The sequence below is a fragment of the Mycteria americana genome, chromosome 3 (genome assembly GCF_035582795.1).
Source record: "Mycteria americana isolate JAX WOST 10 ecotype Jacksonville Zoo and Gardens chromosome 3, USCA_MyAme_1.0, whole genome shotgun sequence".
Taxonomy (NCBI): Eukaryota; Metazoa; Chordata; class Aves; order Ciconiiformes; family Ciconiidae; genus Mycteria; species Mycteria americana.
The window spans coordinates 2554079-2581840 of record NC_134367.1 but is presented as its reverse complement, the minus strand read 5'-3'; the positions used below and the strand labels follow the sequence as shown (position 1 = coordinate 2581840).

Genomic DNA, 27762 nt, shown 5'->3' with positions numbered 1-27762 from the left:
TCTTTTAAGTGCCAGTATTTTATGGAATCAAATTTGTTTTGCGCATTGTCTGCTAAACTGCAGTTTTTATTACTGAAGCTAAGTTTAGATTCTAAATATTGCACTCCAGATGTGTTAATCAGAAATCTTTACTAGTCTTAATTGCAGAAATGTTTTCAAGATTCAGTGCATATTAACTGCCAGAGCAGTTACTGGTTTTTTATTTTCAAATATTCCTTCTTGAAGATTAAATAGGAATTTGATATTACTAGTAAGCTGCAGAAAGTGTAGTCCCCTAGCTACTTCCTCCATGATCCAAGGATCCACGTGGAAATAATGGGCTGTGTCCACCTACAGTTTCCATCTTACATCAAACCCCAATCCCATTCCATTCCAGACATCCAGGTATTGCACAGCAGTTTTAAACAGGACGTGTGGGAAGTCAAATGCAAAATCACAGCAAAATATTTGCTGTTGGGAACTTGAAGGAGACCAAACTCAAGGAGGCAAAGGAGAAAGATAAATATAGTAGGCACCTATGTGCAGCCAACTTTCTATTATTGAAAGGGTATTGAGGGTAAGTTTGTACACTGCCTGTTCTAGCACCAAAACATGTCTTTAGGTGGTGACAGCTAAACGTTGAGTAGGGTAGATACTTTTGTCCAGTGATGCTAAATTCAATTAAGAACCTGATTGTGTAATAACCTTAAGTTCTGAAGTGCTTTGTTGTGCATAAGTTGGCTTAAAGATGCATCAGAATTCTCAGCTTTCTGTTAATTTCCATGTAGGCACACTATCTTGAGTTAGATCTACCAGGGTAAAAAGTAACACATAAAAGAGAATTTGGAAAGATGAATTACAGCTTTGAGAGACCAGAAGAGTTGCTTATTGTAATGTTCTTTATTAGTTCCTCATTTGAAAATCAAATATGTTACAATGAAGAGGAACGTCCCGAGTGGCAGGGTTTTCTGCTAGAAAGGCATGATGCATACATCATGTTATGACACGTAGCGAAGAGCATGCTGTTTGCTAATTAGTGGTATCGTCTGGGGTTCCACAGCACAACAGCTGCAGAAACGTGTTGCCGAACCCTGCATATGTGAACTCTATGTCTTGAGCAATGTTGCAATGCCTGGCAGCAGACAGCAACGTATGGCGAGATCTTTGATAAACAGTCCCACCTCCTTTAAAAACTGGCTGACAAAGGAAGTACCATTCCCCTCTTTCACACTCTTATTTCCGTGTATGTTCTTAGTTGTTCAGTGTGTGATTCCGTTGTGTTAAATTGCATACTTTTTAAGAAAATTGTATTTACAGCTATTTTCAGGCTGGGGATGGAAGCATATACCTGCCAAGAAAATACTTGCAAAATATTGCATGGAAGTGCTTAGCAGACTAGTCTATTAAATTGCTTTTTAAGTTGAACCTTGCTTTACAGATTAGAAAACAGTGGCAGGAGAAATAAAGCAAAATTCTTCTTCGAAAAGTGCCTTGATAAATAAACTTTCCCATCTTAGTAAAGAAATCTGTTCCATGTGCATAGCTGATTACACTCTGTTTGCCAGCTCTAGGGACAAGTACTTCGTATTGCTCTTAGTTCATTGTTATTACCAGTTTCAGCGATAGTTAAGGAAGGGCAAGTCAGTCTGCTCTTTCATATGTTTTTTTGGAGGACTTGACTTTGTGTGAACCCATTATACCAACGAAACTCATAGCAACATACTGCTGAAAGCAAAATTGCCTGGTAGTACTGTGATGCAGGAAAACCAGGTTAAACATCAGTGCCCAGAGCTCTTTGTAGACATGGCAAATGGGAAAAAGTAGCTTATTTTGAATTTGGCAGCTGAGCACTCAGCTTACTCCAGGAAACTCTAAGCAGGGAGTGTTTGCAGAGTTTCCTCTCAGTTACCATACTGCTGGTACCAAAGAAATGAGAGCAAGGACTTGGAGGCACCTGGCCCCATACTCTGACTTCCTTTTCATAACATTTAGGACAGTCACGACTAAATTTGTTGGAAAATCTAGGGGATATGCAGGAAGGGACTCTGTGATGAGTTAGAAATAAACTGTAGAATATTTATCATCTCATGTAAATAAACACGCGGAACTACAGAGCAGAGAGGCATGAAAAGTTTGTAATGTCTGGATTTTTGTTTTTATTTCAGCTCATTCAGACAAACAAATTGAAACATTATCCCAGCATCCATGGAGACTTCAGCAATGACTTCAAGCAGCCGTGTGTTGTGTTTACTGGACATCCCTCTCTTAGATTTGGGGATGTCGTTCATTTCATGGAGTTATGGGGAAAATCTAGCTTGAACACTGTTATATTCACAGGTAAGTAAAATGCAGTTATCATTATCAAATTAACAATAGGCTGTGCACTCTGGTTAAGTGTGGCCACATCCTAGGGGCTTTACTCATTTGTTCTGGGGCAGAATTTCTGACTTCAGTAGAAGCTTATCTAAGTTAAGACCCCAGGATTGACTGTAGGGACAAATGTAATTATTGTGCCATTTAATTCATTTTAGCCCTGCAGAGCCAACCTTTGCCATGCAGAGTCCATTCCTGCCATTTCTAAGCAAAATCTTTGTTATGCACAGCAGTAAAATGCCTACAGGAAATTAATTTTTGGATTAAAAGCAGCTGGCTACAAGTTAAACCCAGGCAAGACCTAATTGATGCTGGTCAGAAAGGAGAAACACTTCTTCTCCATATTCCATTGGAATCACAAACCTTTCCTCATCCTTTCTCCTGCCCTTTCATCAAAACCTCAGGCAACCAGACAGTCTGTTTCTAAAGATGTTTCTGTCATCTCTGCTGTTTCAGAAGTGTGCACCCCATACAGACCTGGCAGTAGTGATCTACGCTGTTGCTGCCTTTTGGCTGAGCTTTTTTTTCAGACACTTTTTGGCTGACAGACACGTTTGTATCTGAAGCTGAAGGTACAGCTCTAGCTAATACCTTGGGGAGCTGTTTCCTTTCTCAATGACTCAGGCTGCCAGGGGCACAACAGGTCTTTTAAGTTCCTCCACTTCTCCCAGCCTGCGTCTAGTGCTGACCCTACTTTTAATGGATTTAATGAATCAGGCCCTATCTACCTCAGAATGAGCTATGGTCTGAGATCCGCAGGGCAGCTGCATCCTGGGACCATGCCAATCATTAACAGCGAGACAAAGTATTTAAGAGAGAAGATTTTGTGAAATCTAGCATGGGGGATATCTTCCAGAGTTTGATCTCCTTTAAAAATACTTTAAGGCCTTCCCTCAAAGTGACGTTCTGTCCAGGTGCCTCCTCTTTATCCCCTGTCATCCAAACAGAACCCTACAGTGGGCACTCTTCAGCTCTGAGAAGGGAAATAATCCTTTAGACCATTGCTACTGATTTTATGTATAATGAGCTCTGGTATAATTGGGAGACGTGTTATGTATAACTTAGCCAGATAAAAAAGGTATGGATTTTTGGACAAAGTGATTAGAAATGGGGAGGAGAACCTGGAGTAACTGATCAAACCTACTCCCACAGCAAGGGTGTGATGGAGTCCCACTGTTAAGCTTATTTTCCTCCTCTTTTTAGTGAGTAGGACTGCTGGAAAGCACATAACTTCCTAAAGCAAACAGGACTGGTAAAGGGTTATTTCTTTCCTTCTTTGTTTTTTTGACTATAGACTTGAGGATAGTGATGGGCAAGTGCTTTTGATTCTTTCACAATATTGGTACCAAAAAGTGTCACAGTATCATGATACTGTTACACCAATTTGGAAGGATTTAAAGAAGTGTGTAAATAGCCCTACTGCAAGGGGAGGGAAGATACAAGGGGGTTCCTGCTGAGCAGGTAAGACACTTAAATCTAAACTGTGTTTATGCTGGGAAATGGTTCATGGTACCACAGCACTAACATCATAGCTGTTACAGTACCTGTCTCTCCTGCCCTTTGAGGTAGTTTCAGGAGATATGCCCTAATTACAGTAATTGGTAAAATTGCAATATAGATACACGTTCTCGTGGAACTAGTGAGTTGTACTCCAGTTGGGACTTCAATTAAAACCAGAGTGTGTACACTCTCTGCTGGGTTGTGCAGAGGAAATCAGTGGCATTAATCACGTTCTGAATGTGCTACCCACCACCAGCGAGGGTGTCAGAAACTGGCAAGAAGTTATGGCAAGAAGCCTTATTCTGTGCCTTCTTGTAGGGAGAGGTAATTGACCTTCGGGTATTAAAATGTAATCCTTCTGTGAAGTCAGGAAATAGAGCAGAGTTCTATTAGAATGTGGCCCTGGCAAGTTGTTAAGGCATCTGAATGGCAGTCGTAACAATCTGCGGTCATCATCTTTGAGATTCATTCCCAGTTTATACTTCAAATGAAACTCCAGTTGAGATCTGCTTTGGTTGTGGTGACCTTGGAGTGCCCAGTGATTCCAGGCACTTGTAGTGGTTTGTTTCCTAAATGTATCTATCCCTGGCTTTTGGACTGCAGTTTCTGTCTCTGTCTGTAGGTATATCACTCGGCCGGATGTTCCTACTTCCTTATGACTGTCTCAGCTGGAGCAAAGACATCTATATCTACAGACATTCCTAGCAGATTAAATTCTTCTGTTCTTAGTAACTCCAGTGGAAATCTGAAGCACCTCCATTGATGCCCAGGATTTTTATTATTTCATTATCTAGCTTCTCCTGTTTCAAGATAAAATCTCCCGTAGTTATGAAAGAAATTTGGTCCATTGAAGCAGTATGTAATGGCAGGTGATGTTCTAGCTTTTCCTGTGAAAGACCCCTAGTTTCTAGTAATTAGGACCTTTAAACTACAGGCCATGCAGTATTGTTAATGATGACACTGCTTGTTCAGTCCACAGCAGCTAGATGGTCTCCACCTTTCCAATTTGTAATGTAAAAAACAACTACGAGAGAATATAGACTAAAACAGCAACTGCAGGCAATAGACAGGACACCAGCTGTGAGTGAGCTGTAGTGCTGCTCTGCTTGCTTGTGTCATCTGCAAATGTTACCGCTGAAGCAGTATTGAATAGATTATTGATTAAAAATATTGAATACCACTAAGCCACAAAGAAATTGTAGAAGAAAACATGGTAAAAAGAAGTCTGCTTCTTGCTCTCTCTCCAATAACAACAGTGTTTTAAAAACTAACTCCCTAGGAGATCTTAAAAACAGCTCATGCATGCCACATTAGCGCTGTACAGTGGAAGATTTTATAACTCATTGTCACACAGTAGTAAATCAGATGTCTTGGGGGAAAAGCTAAAGACCTGTAATTCTGTCAGAAAAAGTCAATAGGTGTCCTTGACAGGCACTGTCTTCCATCAGACAGGTGACTTCTGGTTTTTTTGGTAGTTTCAAAACAGCTATTCCTGTATATCACATGAATTCACTGTGAGACTAGCTCAAGTTATGTTTTTCACATGTTCTAAATCTTCAAAGTAAGTCCTCCGTTAGAATTCCTTCATTAGAATTTCTCACTTTTCCAAGGCTACTTACATTCTTATTAGTTGTTCAGAGAGACTATAGGCTGGATGCCATTTTGGATTCTTAGATCAAAAAATCCACGTCTGTAGATTATCTGAGCCTACTGATTCAAAAATACTTAGCCTGAATCATGGCATTCTCAGATACAAGCACTCAAACCTCTGTCATCCACAACAACCAGATGGCATGGAAAAGCTCTCTTCTGATAACTTTTTAAACTTACTGTTTGCAATTTCATTGTACATCTCTAGCAGAGGACCTGTGCCTGACTTAAGTTTTCTGGTTTTCCCCAATGGGTTTGCAAATGTCTTCTGATTTAACCCTGATTGACCACTGATCATTCTTCAACTAGCTACCTTCTCACTATCCTTATTTTTAAAATTCTGTTCAGTGCTATTAAACTTAACTGCCATTAACTCCCTTTTTTTACATCGATATTTTTAGGCTTTGTTTCATTGCCACTAACGCATCTGCTTTTAACTAGCATGGCTTTTTGCCCAGTATAATTTTTATTTCATGTTTGTGGATTCATGGCTTTTTGGGCATCTAGTAAGATGTTCTTGTAAAAGTATCATTTTTTGTTAATACTTTTCACTTTGACATTCCCAGGCAGTTATTCTGACAATTGCTTTAAACTTGGGAAAATTATCCCTTTCACAGTTCCAAGCATATGTGTCATTGGCCAATGCTATATTCTGTTCTCACAGGGTAAATATAACCACATCATGATCACTGGTACTTAGCCAGCAGCAGATTTTTAGGCTAGCAATTAACTTGTCTTTATCAATAGAATGAGGCCCAATATTGAATGTCATCGGATGCCATGCTGGGTGCTAAACTTCCTGTGGTAAAGTTTTAAGGATATTTTTTCTTGCTGTCTACATGAGAAATCCAGCCAGTGCTCTCCTCAGGGTGATGTAAGAACATAGAAGATGGTTGTCTAAATCTAGACTGAAGTCTCTGTATTTAAGTTTCCTTTAAGTTCATCCTGTTACACAGCCTGAACAGATACCAGAGAAATACCTCATACTGTTTTCTAGCAAGGCTTGGTGGTTTGCAACTGCCCTTCACTCTGCAGGTTGTCCTTTGAGGCCCTGTGGTTCAGAATAGTCTAGCAGATAAGTCTTTCATGGATCCCCTTCTCTTTTTCTCATTCTGTACTTACCAAACTAATACGAGTTTTTCTTTTTCTAGCATTCCCTTTATGCGATGTATCCGACAAGTATGAGGTAGATAGTGATGGCATAAGCTTTTCCACATCATTAGTTGGTGGCCCCCAGAATCAAATGGCTACATGTATCCTACACTGTGTCACCTACGAGACCTACGTTTTTCATTCACCAAAAAAATAGTATTTTTCTGTAGTATTCTCAATGGTGTATTACTCTCTGTGTGAGTAAAAAGCCCATTCAGTGCATGACTTTTCCCTGGCAAACCTCTAATCTGATTTTTAAAAGTCAATAAGAAGCGTACAAAGGGAAGTTGAGACTTCTTAGGTCTAATAATGATACCAACTAATAAAGTTATCACAGCCCGTCTCTCCTTCTGGATAGCCCCAGCCACAAGCAACCTTCAGATCATTCTGGGATGAACTAGAACTGCTCTGCTGGCATAACTGTGAAAAGCCCAATTGCCTGTCCCTTCAACAGGAGGGCTCCCTACAGGTCCTCTTGGGTTATATTAAAATTTGGACCCTTGTTTTTCCACCAGTCTAAACCTGGCACTCAGATTAAAAAAAAAATATATATATATATGTATATATATATACTGTAAGGAAAAAGAGGAGTTGGAAGGAAATGCGTCTGCAGCAGAGGACATAGATACACGTTTATCAAGATATGACCTTTTTGCTGCATTTTGGTCATAGTGAAAAACAAGCTGACATTTGGGTTACCTTATGATACCAAAAATGTATACATCTTGCCTTCTTTTACAGGATCTGATTAAAAATAAGAGATGATGTTTTTGTCTTGATTAAATTTGTTATAAAAATCATGCAATAATGTGTTCAGATGAAATAGTATTGCTCTGTTGCTTGATTAAGGTAAGACTAATTGTGGGCATAATTTTCATCAAATTAACTGAAAATAACGGGTGGGGGAAGGAAGAAGGGAAGAGAAATCTATGACAGAATTAACACTGCTGAACAACAGCTTGTCTAGACTAGAAGGTGGAATCAGAGAGGAATTGGGCCATCTTTGTTCTTAATAGGCATTCAGTGTTTTCAAAATTTCTCTTTTCAGAACCTGATTTCTCTTATCTGGATGCCCTGGCCCCTTATCAACCTTTGGCGATGAAATGTGTTTACTGTCCCATTGACACAAGACTGAATTTTATTCAGGTGTCTAAATTACTCAAAGAAGTCCAGGTAATGAAATTTCTGTTGCCTTTTCTTACGTTTCTTCACACACCTGAAATAAATAGGTCAATTGTGAACAACTGTTCCGTTAAACAATAGCAAAATCAAGACAACACCCAGATCCTTTTTTCCATGAGAGAGCGCAGAGCATTGAGCTCTCCTTTATCATCCTGCTCCAAAATGAATACGGCATGACTGCCAATCTCTGCACAAAGTGGCTGGAAGATCCCTAAAAGCTTAGAACACAGAGCAAATGGTGTATATTCCTTTCCTCCTTTTTAGGTATACATAGATCATAATAACTTCTTCCGTTACTCTTTTTCTCATTTGTATGAATAAGCCTGGCTGTGTCTAATACAGTCTTAATGCAAAGGGTACCAAGTGCTGAGTGTCCTTAGCACCCTCAGCTTTAACCACCTCCTCTGCTCTTTATCCTGCAGTTGATACTTGCTTTGGTCCTGGCACTGCTGTTCTGTAGTTCCACTCTCATGTTCCTTCCAAAGCCACTGCTTTCCTTACTCCATTTGCAAAATCCAGACTACTTCTGTCTAGGAAGAAGGCCAGAGCGTTCATGTAGTCTCTGCTTTTCCCCCTTCACTCTTTTTGGCTTTAGTGGCCTCTCCTTGTCCATCCAATTTGTTTCTACTAAAATTTGCTTTCTGACTCATGACCTAATTAAAATAATACCCAGTTTTTTTCCTGGCTGAGCTTTTCCCTTTGTTCTGTCTTCAACTTGTTGAACACAAAAACACATATTCTTCCAAACCTGTTAACAACATCTGGGTCATTTTATCTTGTCGTTCTGTGGCCTGGCTTGTCACTGCATACCCCATAGCAATTGCCGTTGCCTGGTTTTCTGATGAGCACCTTCCATGTTACTACTGAAGTATAGCACTGTTTCCAAAACAGTTTGCAGAAACACCGTCTTGTCCTTTGGCTTTCCTAAATCCTGCAGTGATCCTTGTGGCAACCAGCCTGTTTATGCTTTGTTAATATATTGCTGACAGGTCATGAAAGCTCAGAGTTGCTTATTTTGCTAATGTTTTTGCAGCTTTGCATATTGATATGTCTGCCTCTGTGCCATTTTGTGATGGTCTCCACCACTACTGTCATTTGCTTCTAATTTCGATGACACAGATTTGGAAGAAAAATTGAATATTCTTGTTTCTCTCCTTATGGCAGCTACCATGACTGCTGTATTGAAGTGGTGATTAAAGACACAAATTTAGGCCTTGTTACTCTGGACGCTGTTGTATACAAAGCAAAGAATGCCTGCTCCTTGAACAGTTTGTTCCAATACTGACTGGATCTTCTGGATTGCATGCATCTTTCGGATGTTGTTTTCATACAAATAAATTAGCTTGCTAACAATCTGCAAACCTCCTTATGGCAATGATTGCTGTTGTAGGGCAGCGCACAGAATAAACCAAACATTTCTGTAAGTCACCACTCTTCTTTTCCAGCCTCTCCACGTAGTTTGCCCAGAGCAGTACACTCAGCCACCACCCACCCAGTCTCATCGCACGGATCTGATGATAGACTGCCAGCCTCCGCCAATGTCCTACCGCAGAGCAGAGGTGCTGACTCTTCCATACAAGCGGCGCTATGAGAAGATCGAAATCATGCCAGAAGTGAGTAACAAAAGTGGGGAAAAAGATAGTGGGTTCTTGCTCATACAGCCAAATTCAAGCTACTGCTTCAGTAGCCCCTCTGACTAAAGATACCTTGTGGCCGTGATTTACTGTTGACTATGATCATGTAAAGCACTTTCTATCAAATGGAGGGCTAAGAAAGAAGCATTTCTGAGAGAGAATTTCACTGTGTAAACTAATAGGGATTGAAAAAAACATTGTGGGCATTTGGGTTAATTGTCCTTTGCAAGGATATATCGCATCTCAAAATACAGAACAAAGGGCAATCTCTGCTAGCCACCTGTGAGGCAAGCCAGTCATCTCCAGTTTAAATATGAGTAAGTTGGGGCACCACAGTTTGAATTAGTGGCCCATAGCCATGGAACGGATCCAAAGAATCTGGGAGTTAGGAGCCAGGAGTTGTCTTTCTCCTTCCTCAGCTGTACCTGCCCTGAGAAATACCCTTTCCCTTGAGGAGCAGTATTCAGTCATATGGTAAAGGCATAGTAGTGAAATGGCTCATTTGTATGACAACAGTTTCAATAAAGGGTTAATTCCTACAGACTGCTGAAGTCCAACAGGTTAATGGGTTGCTTGTAGCCATCTATAATGTGGACTACTTATGCCCGCAACATCTATTAATAATTTATTAACCCCATAAATCAAATATAAATGTACCCATAATACAAAGGGTGACCCATATTCTAACAGACATGATCTTGAAATATTTTTTTGACAATCCAATCAGCACAAATGTGTCCTTGGATCAAAGGTGACAGTGGCTTTTTACAAGCAGGCGTTACTGTGCCCTTTGGAAACTGTTGAATATGTGAGTCTACTTTTCATCAGAGAGTAGAGGGAGGAAGTACCCTTAGTTAAGCCAAACATGAAGTACAGAACTGGTACCCATGTAACAAAATCCCTCAGTCAGTCCGCAACACCCTTTCCTACCATTTCGCATATGTCTACTTTGTGCATCAGTTCTGTTAGGAGCCTGCCAGCCTGCTGGTTAGAGGACTGCCAGAGACAAGGAGGGATTTTTTAATTAGAAAATATACTTGGATGCAACTCCATCATGGCATGTATATTTAATTGTTTTGGAAATTTGCATATTTATTGGATCCTATTAAAACTAAGACTAGTAAAACATGGCTTCCATTCACCAGCATGCCCAAAACAAATCTTACATTCTGAGTGCAGAGAGCCACCACATGCCTTACCTGTTATTTAGATTCCACTGAAGCTTTGGGTTTTCCCCTAAACTGTGAGGGTGTAAGTGAGCCTATCCCTTGTGTCAGCCCTGTGAAGAGGGTGGATACCAGCTTTCCCTGCAAACAGAATGCAAATTAGCAGAGATGCTACAGATGAATATTCACCAACCCTCATACATTTTGAAGTTCCTATCAAGGGGGAGGGTTGTCTAAAAGCTAGGCTGGTCCATGGGAGTTGCAGGTTCAGCGTCTTGCTCTGTCGGAGTCTTCCTGTATGATTGGCACAAGTCTAAAACACAAAATGCAGCTCACATTGGAAAGGACACCGAGGACTGCAGAGTTCCCTGGCAGAGCTTATTAGTCCGAAGTCAGTTCTGTGCTCATGGGGCTAGACCACATCAGAAAGGAAGTCAGTGTTTCTCTTGTTAGCTTGGCTGTTGGCAGCAAGATCCCTTACACCTGAGGCTCAAGAGGCCATATGGATTCGGTCTCATTGGCAGCCACTAATGTGAAAATGCTCTTCATTTCTGAGACCCAGATCTCCAGTGGTTTTTAGGTGCTGCCTGTCACTGAAGTGAATGGATTCTTCCTATACCTCTAGGTAAAAACAGCGCATAGAAATAAGAGCACTTCCCAAAACTGCTGGGATGTTGGAGGGAGGATGCACTGTAGACAATGTGGTATTCACCAACCTGGGAATGGGTATCAAAGAAGCACGTAGAAAATGAGAGCTGGTTTCTATTGCATTCACTTTAACTTGGAGAGTTCGAGCAGAAAGCTGCGCAGACAGGAATATTGTCAGAAATGGCCCTTTTTTTCCCTCTAACAAGTAACATCAAATTATATTCACACGGGAGTCATAATTTCTAAGCTATCTGTGCTCAGGGAGTAGAAACATCTCATGTGATTTTCCATGTCCAGGTATTCTCCCTGGTTCCAAAGCTGCACTTACCAACTTCTTGCAAAAAGCTACTTGGTATGTAATGACACTCCTGAAAAGACTTTTTGATAGGATATAAAAATTAGGTAGACCAGATCATCTCTGAGACTTTCAGGAAAGCTGTTGTCCTTCCCCACTGGTGTCAGGGAGGTAGTGTTTGCTTGCCTCAGGAGGTTCTTTGAGAGTTAGACCCGTTGGTGGTTGTGTACTTGCCTCTGAGAGCAAGGCTGTGATTCAGAGCTGTTAATAGGATGCCATTCCCCAGCACTGAGATATGCAAACCATCCCCAAAAAGAGATCTTGCTCACTCTTTTTAAGGGAACTTGCTAGTGGAATAGCAATGCTTTGTAGTGATCACAGACTGTCTCCCCAGGACAATCTCTATTTCGACATGTCTTCAGCACATCACCGTGTGAGGCTAGTTTTTGCTTCCAGCTTGACCTGCAGAGTGGTGATAAGGGATGGGAGGGATGCTACATTGTCTCCCACCCTCTCTGACTTTGGTCTTTGAGTCTTAGCAGCATAGCTGATAACTGCTGAGAGGTGTAACTATCTAATCTCTCCTGCTCTGTGCAACCAGTCACAACAGTCAATCCCAAAGGATCATTGTTTCGTTTTCAAATAAATGGGAGAAGGAGGAAAAGACTGTCTTTTTCTGGGGCCTGTATTTCCTTTGATGCTAACCCCCTAAATAAGCACGATGTTATCTCCTTACCTCCCTAATAATTTTTATGTGCCATCTGCATGGCTTGCCTCATTCCCCCTCCCAGCAGAAGAGCCCTGTCTCTCTGTCCCATTGTACAGAGGCATCATTAGGATGTCGGTTTTGAGAGGCTGATGCAAATGGCCTGTTGGTTTCAGGCAGGGTTTACACAGTAGTGGCAAAAAATGGCTGTAACTTCCCCTTCTACTGGATGGGTTGTGCAAGACAGGGTTGCAAATATGATAGATGAGGCTTCCTGGTAGAGAGTATTTGCTGCTTAACGTCCTCTTTTCAGTAGTTTCATCCAGGAAGACTCTTTAATGGTGCCTAAATATATAGGAATTTCTATACTGCAAGGAAGGGGCCTTTGTTTTATATGGGCTACCACCAGCTCTGGGGTTCTGTGAAGGCTCAAGTGGCAGTTGGTAGGGGTATTTTATAGCTCCTAGCAAACCTTGCAAAGGCTTGTTATTTGTCAAAACCATGATAGGCAAAAATAGAATGATTAAATCCACCCTGGGAAAAAAATTGCTAGATCTGCTCCAGGGCTAGGACTTGGGTCTAAAGTATGCTAAAAGTCTCAAAAAAGAATGTCTGCTTCAATGAAGTCCTGATCAAGGCCCTCTCCTAGCATCCACAGTCCTTTCTCAGAAGTGGACGTGTGCTCAAACTTCTGTCTCAATTCTTAAAGCTTTTGAAAACCAAACAGTTGGCTCAGCATGGTTTCAGTCTATACAGACTGACAGTATGGTAGTGTGAAATTTCCTTTCCAAAACTGTTTCAGTGGTTCAGATTCTGGCCTGTCAGACTAATGTAAATTTATTGATACTGCTGGAGCTTGTCTACATTTCAATCACTTCACCAAAGAGCAAAGTCAGGTCAAGCAGGACTGTTGTATGTTAATGAGATTTACACTCAGAGCAGCCTTTGTTTAGAGAGAGATTTTAGCAGTCCCAAGGCACCAGGCTGGAATGGCTCTCAGAGGTATTGTGGAAACCTTTATACTTCGACTAATTTGTTCTTCTCTGCATCTGCCTTTCACTTTAAAAAAATTATAAAAAAAAGACTGCTTCCTGGAAATTGGTTAGGCATTGTCTATTCACAGGAGAAGGATGGGAAAATGGAAAACACCTTCTGGAGCAAACAGATAAATTAAACAGTAGTGTTTGAGCAAATAATGTGGCCTCCAGTTTAATTACAGCTGAACAATGGTGCGGATCACTTGATTTCAGCAGCAGGCTGACTTCAGTGAGGGCTCTGTGTTTTTCAAATACTCTGTTTGCACGTTCTTCAGGACACAGGCCAGTACAGGAGAGTGTGAATGTGCAATGCACAGCCCGACATGAAATGAAATTATAAGGAACTATTGCAGAGAAGAATTAGGAAAACAGCCACTTGGCAGCCCATTATAATTATGTAGCTTTCACTCCACCCTCCCCTTTTCTTATTTTGACTTCTCTTTCTACATAGGATCTTGCCAATTCCTTTTTGAGAGAAAGAAAGGCAAAATGTGGCTTTCATCTTACCTCTCCAACTTCCTTCCATCTTTCAGCGACTAAAGAGTTTGATTTCTGTCTGTCTTCTAACGCTCGACTTATTTTGGTGACCTCACATGATCCAGTCTCCTGACCTCTCCATTCCTTTTCCCCTGACTATTCCCCCTTGTACAAAGATGCCGTAGCCTCACTTACCATAAAGTAAATGAAACAGAACCATCCTGCTTGCTTCTGCTACTATCATTCCTTCCATCAGCTCCAAGCTCACTGAATCCACCGTCTGTAAAATTGCCTGGAGTCCCTCCCTTGTTCTAGCACAGGCCCTCTCTGGGCTTGACTTCACCTTTTGACATTCCATCAAAACTAGTCTTGTCCCAGCTTTTACCAACCTTTTCTTAGACAAAGCCAGAACCACGGTAGTCTGCCGTCTTCCTGATTTACGTCATCGCTGTTCAATGCAATCAGCCATTCGTTTCATCTTAAAAATGTCTCCCACCTCAATCCTATGTCTCTTCTGTCTTGGCCGTTCAGCCTCCCATTGCTTCTGCAGAGAATTTTCCTCCCTCCTCCCATCTTTTGTGGGCTTTGAATGTGTTATCCCTCATTTGCTTTGCTTTTGAGTTTTTTTGCTGTATCTTTCCTCTGGTTGGTCTCATCCACAGATTGTCCTATTTAGATTGATGAAACTTGGATCTGCTTTTCTGCTCCGAGCCTGCCTTTGCCTGCCCACGCTGATATCTAGGTTTGTTTCTCCTTCATTTTTGAAGGCTGGCTCTAAGATAACACTCTTTTCTAGCCAGGCACTCACCTCCCTTTTCCCAATCAGCTTCAACAACATCACATTCTGACTTGACATTCTGACCCATAAACCAGTTACTATATTTTGAATATTTTGATTGATGCCCTTTTCACGTCTTTCAAATTACTCATCTTGTGCATCTGTAAGCTGCTTGCCTTTACTTTGAAGATATTTCACATCCTTGCTTCCCCTACCTGTCATTTTTCATTCAAGTTTGAGGCTGATTTCTGCTTCTGCTGGTTCTGGCTTCCACTGTCCTCTTGTAAGTTCCTCACATAAGTGTTTCCTGCCTGCTCCCAGGCTATGCAGCATACTGGGGAAGAGCTTCATTAAACAGCCGTAAATCTACTTCATTACACTTCTTAAATACCACCTTAAAACTGTCTCTTGGCACATGATTGGCAAAAAGCCAGTGGTTAGCTTTAGTACTGAGACTACTGCTTATAATCTCACCCAGGATTATTTCCTCTTGGTTGGTCAGTATATATCTTTCTGGTTTGATTTCCAGGCTTTGGGGGCAAGGTTCATCATGTTGATCTGGAGCCCTGGTCCCTTAGTTGAACATGAAGCATGTACATGGAAAAGAAGGGGTTTGTTTCATTGCTCAGGACAAAACTGCAGGACTACCCCTTCAGCTAGTTTTATTTCTCCACTAGATCTTGGCTCTATGGAAGAGTAAAGCTAAGATGCAGGCATTTGCAAGCAATAATATAAAAAACTTTAGATATTTATGACATGATTCTTCGTCCACTGAAGTTAATGAGACTTTAAAGTCCGCTCCAGAGAGAATTGTAGCAGGCTGTCATGGTTTAACCCCAGTCAGCAACTAAGCACCACACAGCCGCTCACTCCCCCTCCCCCTGCCCTGTAGGATGGGGGAGAGAATCGGAAAAAAAAAAGTAAAACCTGTGGATTGACATAAAGACAGTTTAATAGGACAGAAGAGGAAGAGAAAATAATAATAATAATGATAAAAGAACATACGAAACAAGTGATGCATGATGCAATTGCTTACCACCTGCTGGCCAATGCCCAGCCTGTCCCTGAGCAGCTATCGCTGCCCCCGGCCAACTCCCCCCAGTTTCTATATGGAGCATGACGTCGTATGGTATGGAATAGCCCTTAGGCCAGTCTGGGTCAGCTGTCCTGGCTGTGCCCGCCCCCAGCTTCTTGTGCACCCGGCAGAGCATGGGGAGCTGAAAAGTCCTTGACCACTGTAAGCACTGCTCAGCAACAGTCAAAACATCAGTGTGTTATCAACATTATTCTCATGCTAAATCCAAAACACAGCACTATACCAGCTACTAGGAAGAGAATTAACTCTATCCCAGCTGAAACCGGGACACAGACCCACAGAGACTGAAAGATCTATTAAGTTAGGGTTAGTTTAGCGACCTAATCATCCCATTTAAAACACCTGGATTCTGTAAAATCTGAGGCTGAAACCCCAACAAGGCATGACTCAGATCACACAAAAATGATTATATAGATGCCCTCAGTTCTAGGATGTTTGTTTTTCTCTGTTTTTCCTTGTTCCTTTAAGTCTTATTGGAGAGATTCCTCAATTTCCATTCTACTGCACAAATAGCCTGCAGCGTGCTTGTGCCTTGTTTAATATGCTTGCTGGTCATGAATGCTTACTCCACAGGCATATTTAAATCTTTAGACCTTTCCCCTTTGGTGCATGTGTTTGACCACATATCTTTTTGTTTCCTCTGCAGGATCTGATACTTGCAGACTTCCTGCACTCAGACTCTGCCTGATTTAGCAGATGGTATAAAGCCAAGGCAGAGTCTGTTTGAGACTTCTGCCCACACTATAATCTCTTGTGCATTTCTGTGTCTGGTTTCAAGTGACTTGACCACAGAGCTCCTGGTACTTAAACAGTGAAGGGATAAGAAGAGGGCGGGAGGGAGGGAGGAGGTGAGGTAAATTGTCTTCCCTTTCCTAACATTGCTGTCCAAATATAAGTGACAGGATGAAAACCATGGTTTTTGTTCTGTTTACAAAACTGACTGTACAGATCATCCCTGCTTGTGAAAGGGCTTTTGCACAGCTTTTAAGCATGTGGAATATTTGGGCACTCTTTTCCTATTAAAGGTACACTGGAAAGATGCTTTAGTGCATCCAAAAACTGGATTGGATGTGTGTGAGGAGCAAGGTGAATGGGGGGATGGAGGATGAGGCAGGTTGTTCTCCGTTCAGATTTTGCTGGGGACTACTTATTGTAAAAACCTCTGTGAAACTGTAATCACTAGGGCCCGGTGGACTCCCTCTGAAGGCAGGCAGATCTTAAAATTTTGGGGCTTCTCTCATAAGTGGGAGAGGATATTTTTCTGTTACATATGAATTGCATCCTAAAAAGGGGGATAGGATCGGGACGGGAATCTCTTCATACCTGGCAAGCTCCAAGGCTGTGAGCAAACATTTCCACGTAGAAATGGAAGTGTCCTCATGGGTTACATGGCCAGAACCCAGCTGCAGTTAGTAATAGTGTTTATAATGTGCCTCAAAAAATGTAAGGCACCAGCTTCAAATTGTGAAGACTTTTGCCCCTGCTGTTCCCACCAGAATGCTGTTCAAACCCCCACTGTCTCTGATGGCTACAAACATCCTAATTTCCAGCCTATGCGTATTCATGGCTGGTCTGCACATACTTATTCTTAACATCATGTTTTAGCATAAATAGATTTTCTGTTTTATTGGTATTTTCCCTGTGGTGTTTATGTAGAATAATCAAATTCTCCTTTTGGCTTTCTTTTTGCCAGGCTAAACAAGCCAAGATATTTAGTTTCCTCTTGCAAGACAGCTTCTCCTGCCCTATTCTACCCTTCAGTATATCTTACTTGAACTTAAATTACCCACAATTTACAAGTAGTTCAGATGAGATCTTGCTGGGCCCAATATAATAGCAATAGCTTATCTCTGCTAGAATTACCTGATATTTTCTGGAGTTGCATTTAGCTTTTTCATGGCCGTGTCACATTTGTGACTCCCAGTTCTCATGGGATGGACTAATAAACCTGGACCTTTCGCCTCTGTCACTTCCAGCAGCTGCCAGCTCACAGCAGAATTTCTCGGTATTAGCCTAGTCCCTGGCCTTGCATTTCATGCTGTTGAATTTCATCTTGTTTTTCTCACTCCAGTTCTTGGGGTCATCTAGTTCTTCCTCTATGATAGCCTGATCTTTCTTTCTATTAAGGGTGCCTCTACAAACTTCAGTGGGGCCTTCTGAACACTCTCTTCATTCTGTACTGAGGTCATTAATAAAAATTGCACGGGAATAGGCTCAAGACTGGCCCTTCAGGAACTGCATCAACAGCCCAGTAGTTGTCTGGGAATTATCTTTGCTTTAACCAGCACTTTCCCCTCCACAGTTTGTAATTTCCCATGCGGTACCTTGCTAGTGCTTCGTGAAGCACAGGCTGTGGCTGCCCCAATTCCTTCAGCAGTTGTCTTATCAGAGAAAGCTGTTGTGTTAGTTGAATGTCATCCACTTTTGATGTTTTTTTAAAATTTTCCTTCCATTTACTTTATTACTGCAGTATAGTAGCATGAGTAATGGACCCCTTAGTAGGATTTCTGAGCACTAGGTATTGCACAAGCACTGAACAAAACTGATCCCTGCCCCAAGGAATATATTACAACTTTATTCTTTCTTTATTTTTTCTAAGGACTTGCAGTGTGTTGAATTCATAATGGGTCTGTCCTGCCTAGTGGTTTCACAGCTCTGTTTCATGTCTTTGATTTCTCTGGTTTGATCCTGAGTTGCAGCTCTGGCTCCTACCTCTAATGCAGAGATCATAGATTTATGCACAGTTTGGAAATCTAGAATATACACATTTAATGTTGATGTAAAAACCCAGCTGTGTCCCTTTCTAAATACACATGCTATACTCTAGTGTACGCATCGGTGAATTTCAGATCTTAAAAGTTAGGGGGATTTTAATTACTGATAAGCTTTGCTGTGCTCCTGCTAGTTCCCCTTTGCTCCAGTCCTGGAGGGTGAAGATCCAGCTCACCTCACTCAGCTCAGACTTCACCTCTCCCTGCTGGGTCAGTCTTCCTGCACTCTCTCTAGCGTAAGCCAAGAGCTATTGCACTTATAAAACTTGGAGGGGAAGAGGAAAAAGGGAGAAGTTTGGAGAAGTGTCCCAAAAACCTAGAAAGAAATCACTGGTAGTCACCACTGCCAGTATAGCTGCAACTTGGATGTTAAAATACTGGCTGGTGTGTGTCCATGTACATCTGTCCCTGGGAGAATCCTCCATAGGACCAAGACCATGGGTGCTAAAATTCTGGTCCTCTCCTGATTTTATTCACTGATTATTCAGCCTCCAATTTTTTTACAGTAGGAGTTTCAGATCCCATCCTCAGTCATTGTTCAGCTCTTCGTTGCCAACAAGAGGATTTTTGCTGGTAACTGAAGATAGGATGCGACCTTAAGCCTAGGGAGAGTTGTCCCCAGTGAAGGCCTTAGTAGAGGCTTCAGAGTAACCTAACCTGTGTGCATTGTTCTTCTTTATAAACAGCTATAGTTTGGCCAACAACAGTGTTTGGGCTCACATAGTACGTGTCAGACCTCATCTTGTTGTGGCAAATGCAATCCTACACGAAAGATTCAACCGCAGTTTACAGTAAAAATGTCTTTATTCTGTAAGAGCATGGGTGGACAGCTCTGATCACAGGAGCAGAACTTCCCAGGCTGACTCTTCTCTCCCTCAGCCATTACAAGGTTCACATCAACACTTGCAGTTTCAGACTACTGAGAGTCAATTACTTTTGGTTTTTGGTTGGTCTCTATTTTAAACTTTCCTTAACAGAAGGGATTTAAAAAAATGAAATGCACAGTACACATACACACACACAGACAAGTTTGTCTTAAGGCAGTCCAAGCTCATCCATAGGCAGGGGACTGATTAATGCGATGTTAGTGCTCAGTGTCGTGTGTCTCTGCTTTCGTGACTTTCCTGATGCCAGCATGTGGCATTAGACTTGTGATAATGACTGGAAGGAAGAAGCGTTTATTCTTGCATAGTGGGGGGCTTTTCAATCTTGCAGACAAAGGCGTAACAAGATCCAGCAACCGAAAGTTGGACAAATTCAACCTTGAAATAAGACACGGTTTCCTAGCTGCAAGGAAAATTAAAGTTTGGAACAGCTTGTGAGAGGAAATGGTGGAGTTGCCATTGCTTGGAGTATAGACAAAATTTGCTATCTCTCTGAAAAGGGTTTCTTTAATCCAGCATTTTGGAAGAGTTCTGTGATTTGTGTGTGCAGGAGGTCAGTCGAAAGGAGTATAGCAGTGCTGTCTGGTCTTGGTGGGTGAATTACTGGATGTGATTAAATGACCTTTTCGGTTTGGGTCAGTGAACTTCTTTAATAGAAGGATTGGCTGCAACATGGAGAGGGCTGTGAGATGAAGCAGTATCTTAGAGAAAATAAAAATGAACATCTGTCTTACTGTCTTTTTGACTGTTAATAATTAAAGTGTTGCTACTTACCAACTGCGTGGTTAAAACCTGCATAAATGTGAATATCAAAGTATTTCAGTGGCAGAAGAGGACTTTGATTCTAAGCAGCTCTCTGGTTTTTAAGGATCTTTCTCTTTACAGTGTTTGTCATTTTGCCATGTATTCTTCATTAGGGCCCATTTTGTATCGATCCTTCTCTGGAAGGTGGTGGGAATGGAAAGTGCCTTCGACCACGGCAAAGTGCAGCATAACACGCTGCTGCAAGTGTTACTATTTTTGCGTCCCAGAGGATATCTGAAGCAATAATTATCATTATATTTTCATTCTTTTAGCCTTCAACAACAAACTGTAAAGACTGTATTCAAATTGCCTGCTTTAAGGATCTTGAACAGAGTCCCAGAGAGAGAGCAATCTGAATTGCTCCATGAAATTTTTGTTTCTAAGATTCACCGAGTCTGAATATGTGCAAAATTTTAGGGGATTTAAATTCAGCCTTAAAAAGTCTGTGTTTTTCCAACACAAATATCTGTCCAACTGTTTTATTTCAAGGAGGTTCTCTCACAGTGTTCCTGCAGCTTTAATAGTGGTAGGTAAGATTTTCAGAAGTTATTAGAAGTAGCTGAACTCTGCTGCCATTGAAGCCAACAGAAAAGCCTTCTCAGTGCTTTGATGGCAAAAGGATTAGGCCAGTAGTGAGTGCTTTTTGAAGTAAAGTTCAGTTGCTTCTGTATTCACAAGGACGAGAGCTTTGCAGTAATAGAGTGGTCACCTACATAATCATAATTTACGGCAGACCAGACTATTTGGCAGTAAAGTATTGGTACCTGAAGATTCTTGAGAAGTGGCAGGGTTCAGTTGTTCTGCTCTGTCCCTCTCCTGGTTTGGATCCTGTTGAAAATTTACTAGATGGCCTTTGGTAAGGGATTTAATATTCCTTCACCTCAGGTGCACTATCTCCAAAATGTGAATATACCATGCTTTTCTAAAATCATTCCATTTCCCTTCCTGCTTTTCATGGATGGGAGCATCTGGCGAGCTAAAGAGGGCTGGTGTTGCCTTGCTGGCAGGGCAGTGATGATAGCTGGTTCTCCAGAGCTCTGCTCCATGGAAGCGCTGCAGTAGTTGGCTGAAGTTTCAAAAGAGCTCCTTTACCTGGAGGTTAAGCTCTTCTTAATATCTGGCTCCAACGGGAGGTGCCACGTGTTTGAAGATGGAAGAGAGTGGAGTTCAGATGAAGGTCATCTTGTAGAGGCTCCTTCTACATGGGATGGGGTGATGGTCTGAGTGGGTTGATGGTACAACTGTTGGGAAAAACAGCCAAGTAGATTCTGTCCCTTTAGGTGTTCCTTGTCTTCACAACTGAAAAGTCCTCCCATCCAGTGGTGTAACGCATGAGCAAACTTACCCATTTTTGTTTTGTGAGGCACCTGCAAGGTTTCCCCACAGACACAGAGCACACTTCACGCATCCTCGCCTTCAGGTCCACAGCGAATAACAGGAGCATGCTTGGCTGGGAGTGATACTTGGAAACTGCTTGGGCTGCTGGCCCATGTGGTGTGAAGGTATCTGTTTATCTAGGACTAGATCCTGGCTGCAGTCCTGGACAGGACTCCAGGGCACCCGGTGTCCGGTGTATTGTCATCTAGAGCTCCGTTGGAGGGGAAAAAAGGAATAATTTTCTGTGTTCATGAGCACTGTTTTCTGCAGCTTCCCTTTGGAAACATGGCTGGAAGAGGTGCTTCCCCGCTGGCCAACTTCCGCAAGTCTCAGCAGGTGCAGTACTGCCCACTCCACATTCACTGCCAACACCCTCAGTGCTGAGCATCTTGGGAGGTTGCCATTGAATTCAAAGTTGGAGCCAAGACTAAATTTTATTTCTTTCAGAGAAGAATTATATAAAAGGCAGTGTAAGGGTTGCAGTGTTGTAAGGAAAAATTTCAAACCAGTCAACAGAGCCATTGAGCTTTTAAGCACAAACCCGTTTCTTCCAGTTATTCTGCAGCCAGAATGCCACAGCACTAAGGAATGGAAACTCGCTTTGATTTTTCATTGTCCATCAGCGTAATGAACATAATAAATAATGATAAATTACATGATGAGTTTTATTAATCAAAATTATTAATAAAGTAGTTGATGTCTTTTTAAATGAGGTTTCTCTTTAATTGTTATATTTTGTGAGACTTGCCTTGGTTACTGAAAACCTTGTGCGGCTCTGATAACGGTATGAAAGTCAGTAGCTTTAAGAGCTGGAAGGAGGGCTGAGCAGGTAAGAGGAGCGCTCTGTCACTGTATCAGTGGGTTTGTGTTTACAGTTCATTAGTCCGTGTTGAAAAATACCATGCTGCCAATTTAAATCACAGCTGGATTCGCACAAATTTTGAGATTATCACTTGCTGAACAAAATCCTTCTTTTGCTTTAGCTTGCAGATTCACTTGTGCCCTTGGAGATTAAGCCTGGTATTTCCTTAGCAACAGTTTCTGCCGTGTTGCATACTAAAGACAACAAGCATGTGCTGCAGGTACAGTATAATGGGAAAGGGAGAAAAATATCCTTACACCGGGTTTCCTGCCATCTGGGACCCCAGCTGTTCTCATGAAGCAACCCCTCCAACAACACTTTCCCCACCAGAGCAGAGTCCTTGTCAGATGCTTTGTCCTGGCATGTGCAAGTGAGGAATTACACTTAGAGAGTGGGATGCAAATAAATCTCTCTGCCCTCTTTTCGTTGGCCATGTGCCTGGCTAAGATAAAAGGGGAAGTGAGATTATTCCTGAAGAGAGGCTACAAATCATACTGCTGTCTTCCATAACCCGTACACCAGCATCAGTGAGCCTCTCATGGACTTAGAACTGAGGGTCAGAGGGGAGAGATGACCTAAAACATGAGACATGTGAAGGGACTGTCTTTCCTTAAGTTGCCCTGTTCCCCAAGAAGCAGATGGTGCATCCTGCTACAAAGTAGGAGTGTATACTCTCTTCCTACCACCTCCTTTAGGCTGACACTGCAATTCCTGGCATTAGTGCTCCGCAGAGGGAGATGATGTCTGGTGGACCTGCTTAACAGTCGATGCCTCGGTCACCTTTCTCCTTTGATGCATGAGCATGGAGGGAACTCAGTGAAGCCACACTCTGCACGATGCTGCCTCTCCTGCTGGGCAGTAGAGCTGGGCTGCGCCCACTGCACTTGGGAAGAGGACCCAGTATGGTAATGTCTTTAATACAGGGACATAAAGATTGGTTAAGGATTTATATCATTGCACAGCAGACAGGCTGTCTTACTTTTTCCAGGTCAGTTCCCTAGAAACACTAGGCAACACTGAACAAATCAAAATATTAAAATGCAATTGGTCTGAGGCTGCTTTCTCCTTTGTGGTGTTCATTTACTCCCTTCTCTACTCTGACTCCTGATGCCAAGTAAACTTAGACCTACACTTAAAATGCCAGAGCCCTCACATATGGATGGAGGTAAGCCAGCACAGTGGTATCTGTCAGTATTGGCTGAGCCTGGGCCCACCATGTCAGTGATTCATGCACAAATAACATGATAGATGCGCGTAGGCCCACCAACTTCAGGGAGAACAGTGGGTTTTGTAAAGTGACTCAAGTGCATCCCTGCTTGTGGAACTGGCCTCTGAGCAGGCGGCATTTCTCTCCCAAGAATGAACAACACCCTTCCCTGGCTGTTGAAAGAAGCACAGGGACATCACAGCAGCAGGTTCAGACATGATGCTACGCGATGGGAAAGACACAGAGTTGAGAGGAGCCCAGCCTGTCACCTGGAGCGTACAGGGTGCCACAAGGCACTGGGGGTTGCTTCAGGCAAATTCCCTGTGCGTTGTGCAGATGCATCCCTGGAAAATGGTCTTGCCAAAATTTTGGAGAAATTTTCCCCAGCACCTTTTTCCCAGGGACTGAGTTGCTAGTTCACTGGGAAAGACCAGTGCTGACACTTCCCCGACCTAACTAACTTGGCATAGGATACACGGACTTATTTTACACAATTATTTCCTCACTGTTCTTTTTATAGGAATCTGGTTTTCATCTCCATGAAACCATCTTTCAGAAGTGCTCAGTTAACCCCACACCTTGCCCGCACACGCAGCAACGCGCAGTGCTAGGTTAGCTACCGCTGCATGTGCTAACCCTGCCTCCCCGTCCCTGCTAACGGAGAAGGGTCTCGGGGATGAGTCGAGGCAGATAGCTTTCTGAAGCAGCACAAAATTATACCCAGATCACACTCCAGTGATTTTTCAGGCACTGCAGCGTCTCTCACGCCTCCTTGTCTGTATTCAGGTTCTTCCTAAAGACTCACTTTTCCGAGGCCAGTGAGAAATAAATTACCCATTTTTCTCATTCCCTGAGTAGTTACTTGCTCTGAATTTGGCCGTTTCCCAACCTGTTGCATCTTTAGAGTGTGATTTTCAAGGCATTGACTTCTTTAAGGCGTGGTTCCTAGAAAATATTGCAGGGTACTTGAATGCTAAAATAGAAAGCTTCAGTCTTGAATTGAGTCAGACAGGCCTTTTAAGATGACAGAAATCTGAACAGAACTGAATTTGACAGAAATGTTAAGATGATGGAGATTTGAACTAAAACTGCTAATTTATTTCTATAAATGGTGGCTTGTGCATACAGAGCCACAGTGGAGCCCAAGGCTGGGTTTCTCCTCTCCCCTTCAGCACTGTAATGTTCCCCTTCAGTGACAGAAAACAAAATCGTATTCCTTTTCTATCTCATGTGCTTGTTATTCCAACTAAATTATAATAAGCTGATGTGATTCACTGCATTACTGTGCACCTTCTCATCCATTAGCTCCCTCCAAAACCTCCGCAACCTCCCGCCAGCAAGAAGAGAAAGCGAGTGAGTGATGACGTGCCAGAGTGTAAACCTTTGAAGCCGTTGCTGAGCGGCTCCATTCCTGTGGACCAGTTTGTGCAGACGCTCGAGAAGGTAATAAGTCTTTGGTGGCAAGTGAGGTTCAAGCGGATTTCTCCTAATCTCAGAAATGCGCTGCTTTGCTAGCAGAGAGAGGGAAAATAATTTTAGTGTCGCTTGAAATGGAGAGAGGCTAATGAGTTAGCCAAGTACTTCAGGGAACGTGTGTCCCTGCATTGAGTATGGAGGGAATAGTTCCCTGTGGAGTCATGTCCTGATACAGGGGCTTCATGTCAGTCATTTCCTCCTGGTTTCCCATGGAAGCAGAGCTTTTGGGGTCACTCTGGGTGGGTGAATTTCCCCCATGTAACTTTTGGATTCATCAGCTGATTTCCAATAAATTTAAACGGTGGGGAGGAGTTCTCAAAAGTATTTAAGTTCCTACAAGCTTTGTGAAAATGAGGTGACTGAGTGAAAAGAGATCCTGGAAATGTCTCCGCTGATGGAGAAGCTTTCTGGGCAGCTGTAGGACAGGGGGCTTGGTGGCTGAACTTGCAGGCAGTTGCTTACTGCTCTGTGGAGCCCTGTTCTCACCTGCATGACTCCTTGGAGAAAATTAGCAGGAAGAAAGGGCAGGATTTTCTGTGAGGAAGTTTGCCCCGGGGTTCAGTAGCTCTCCACTATCATCTTCTTTGAGGCAGTAATGTCAGCAGATGGTCATTTCTATCATTAAAGGAGCCATTTGTCCTCTTTGTCTCTCAAGATTTTGCAGTTGCAGTGACCTGCTGTAGTGGAAAATGTTGGCTTTAGCCTCCCTATTCTATGGTTTATCCATCTGTATAATGAGGGTCATATTTAGCTTAGCCTACGCGTGTTTCCTCTGCAAGTCCCAGAGATCAAGGATATCTGCAATGGCACTCTGTATTTTGTAGCCATTCTCCCCTCTCCTCCCCCCTGTGCCCTAGTCTTTCATCTCTACCTGTTTTCCTGAGTTGTAGTAACATCTCTCTCTTTTACTCCCTCCCCAACGCTACATCTAGCACGGTTTCAGTGACGTGAAGGTGGAGGACACGGCCAAAGGCCACATCGTACTCCTCCAGGAGGCAGAAACCCTCATTCAGATTGAGGAGGACTCCACACACATCATCTGCGACAATGATGAACCTTTGAGGGTGAAACTGCGTGACCTGGTTCTCAAATTCCTGCAGAAATTTTAGCTCATGGACATCATGCTGCTCTGCAAGGAGAGACCCCAGAGCACCAGAGCTAAGAGCTTTCCAGAGGGTGACCAAAGGGAGAGAGAGAGAATTTCTTGATTCAGAGAAACCAGAAACCGCTTTCCCCTTCATGGAGAAGCAAGGAATTATTTTTAATATCTGTCTATTTTTTAAATTTTATTTTTAACTGGTTTTGGAATACTTTGGAAGGGATTCCTGTTCTGTAAAATTGGGAATTGGAATGTTATAGGAGAGATGAACTGCAGAGTAAGTAAATAGAGTGTATATTTACAAGGTCAGGGTGAAACTGTGTGCAGACACAGACATTTCTCTTGTGTGACCCTCTCAGCAATGTATGCCCCAGTCCTTTACCTGAGAAAACTCTGTAGGAATATTGAAACAATGGCCTTAGATATTAAGAGATTTATTCTTCTCCCCACTGCTTCTTCCCAGTCACCAGATCCAATTTCCTGTCTGTCCTCCACCTACACTGTGCATTTCACTGGCACGAAGAGCAATGAGAAAGCTGGTAAGGCAAAGATTATAAAAATAAAAATAGAAAAAGGGGGCTATGCTGGACATGTAGAATAGCTTCGAAGTGGCAAGAGCCTGGCCATTCCCTGCAAAACCAGAGGGATTTTGGAAAAGCTATATGCTTTAGCAATGCGAGGTGCTTATTGATGCTGCACCCTCACCCGTTATGACCAGTTTCGTCCCCCTAGCTCTAGGCTCTTCACAGAGACACGCAAAGGACTGCCTTCTCCTGGGTTCCTCCATCATCAGTGGAGGAAGTATCTCAGGAATACACTTTCAAAAGTACATCAAATAGTTAAACTCCTAGTGCTCATGAAAAACCTGTGAGATTTAAGTGCCTCTTGTTTCTACCTTCCAAAAACCTGTCCTTTCAGCCCCTACAATCCCGAATCCTGGTTGAAATACTGAGTCATTTATGCAAAGCCATCTGTACTACAGACCTGGGGAGGTTTTTCACTCCCAAAATCGTGTATTTGGGGCCTAAACTTAGTTAATAGTATTGCTTTTAAAAGCGACCGATTTCTCAGATTTACTGCTGTTTGGTTTTTATTGGATTGTTTTGTATTTATTTGGTGTTAAAAATAAAAAGCATAGTAAGACTGCCAAGGAGGAAGCACATTCTGTGGTTTATAAAAGCATCTGCATGCTTATTCCACATCCGCCTGTGCATGTATATACACATTTGTAAAATATAACTACTCTTTCAGTTTATAGCTTTGGGGAGATTAAGGCAGTGGAAGAACAGCTCTGTAATAAAAACTATTTGCTATTGCAGTTTCCACATCGCATTTCGTACACATTAAGGATTTCTATTCGATTGGATGTACAGACTCCAGCATCCGTACCTTTGCTTTGTGTGTATGTCATGGGCGTGAGAGAAATAGTATCATCAATGTGATAAAGAACTTGTTGCAGTAGCATTAATCCTCATAAGAGTTTACAACATTTGCTGTAGTTCGGCTTCTGTATCATCACTCGAAAATGGAATAATAGAATTGGACATATTTCACCTTGTAATTAAATCTCCAAAAAGATTATTCTTAACACACAGGGGCCATGTGATAA

At 42.3% G+C, this 27762-nt stretch overlaps 1 protein-coding gene across 2 annotated transcripts in view; it reads left to right on the top strand.

The window, feature by feature from the left end:
* Positions 1-27303, top strand: part of INTS9 (integrator complex subunit 9) — a 75347-nt gene extending 48044 nt beyond the window's left edge. For both annotated transcript variants that reach the window (XM_075497668.1, XM_075497666.1), the window contains 6 exons: positions 2145-2316; positions 7703-7827; positions 9282-9449; positions 22493-22591; positions 24884-25021; positions 25987-27303. In XM_075497668.1, coding sequence (XP_075353783.1) covers positions 2145-2316; positions 7703-7827; positions 9282-9449; positions 22493-22591; positions 24884-25021; positions 25987-26163 — 879 coding nt within the window. In that variant the 3' untranslated portion in view covers positions 26164-27303. The remainder of the gene's footprint in view (positions 1-2144; positions 2317-7702; positions 7828-9281; positions 9450-22492; positions 22592-24883; positions 25022-25986) is intronic.
* The last annotated feature ends 459 nt before the right edge of the window (positions 27304-27762 follow it).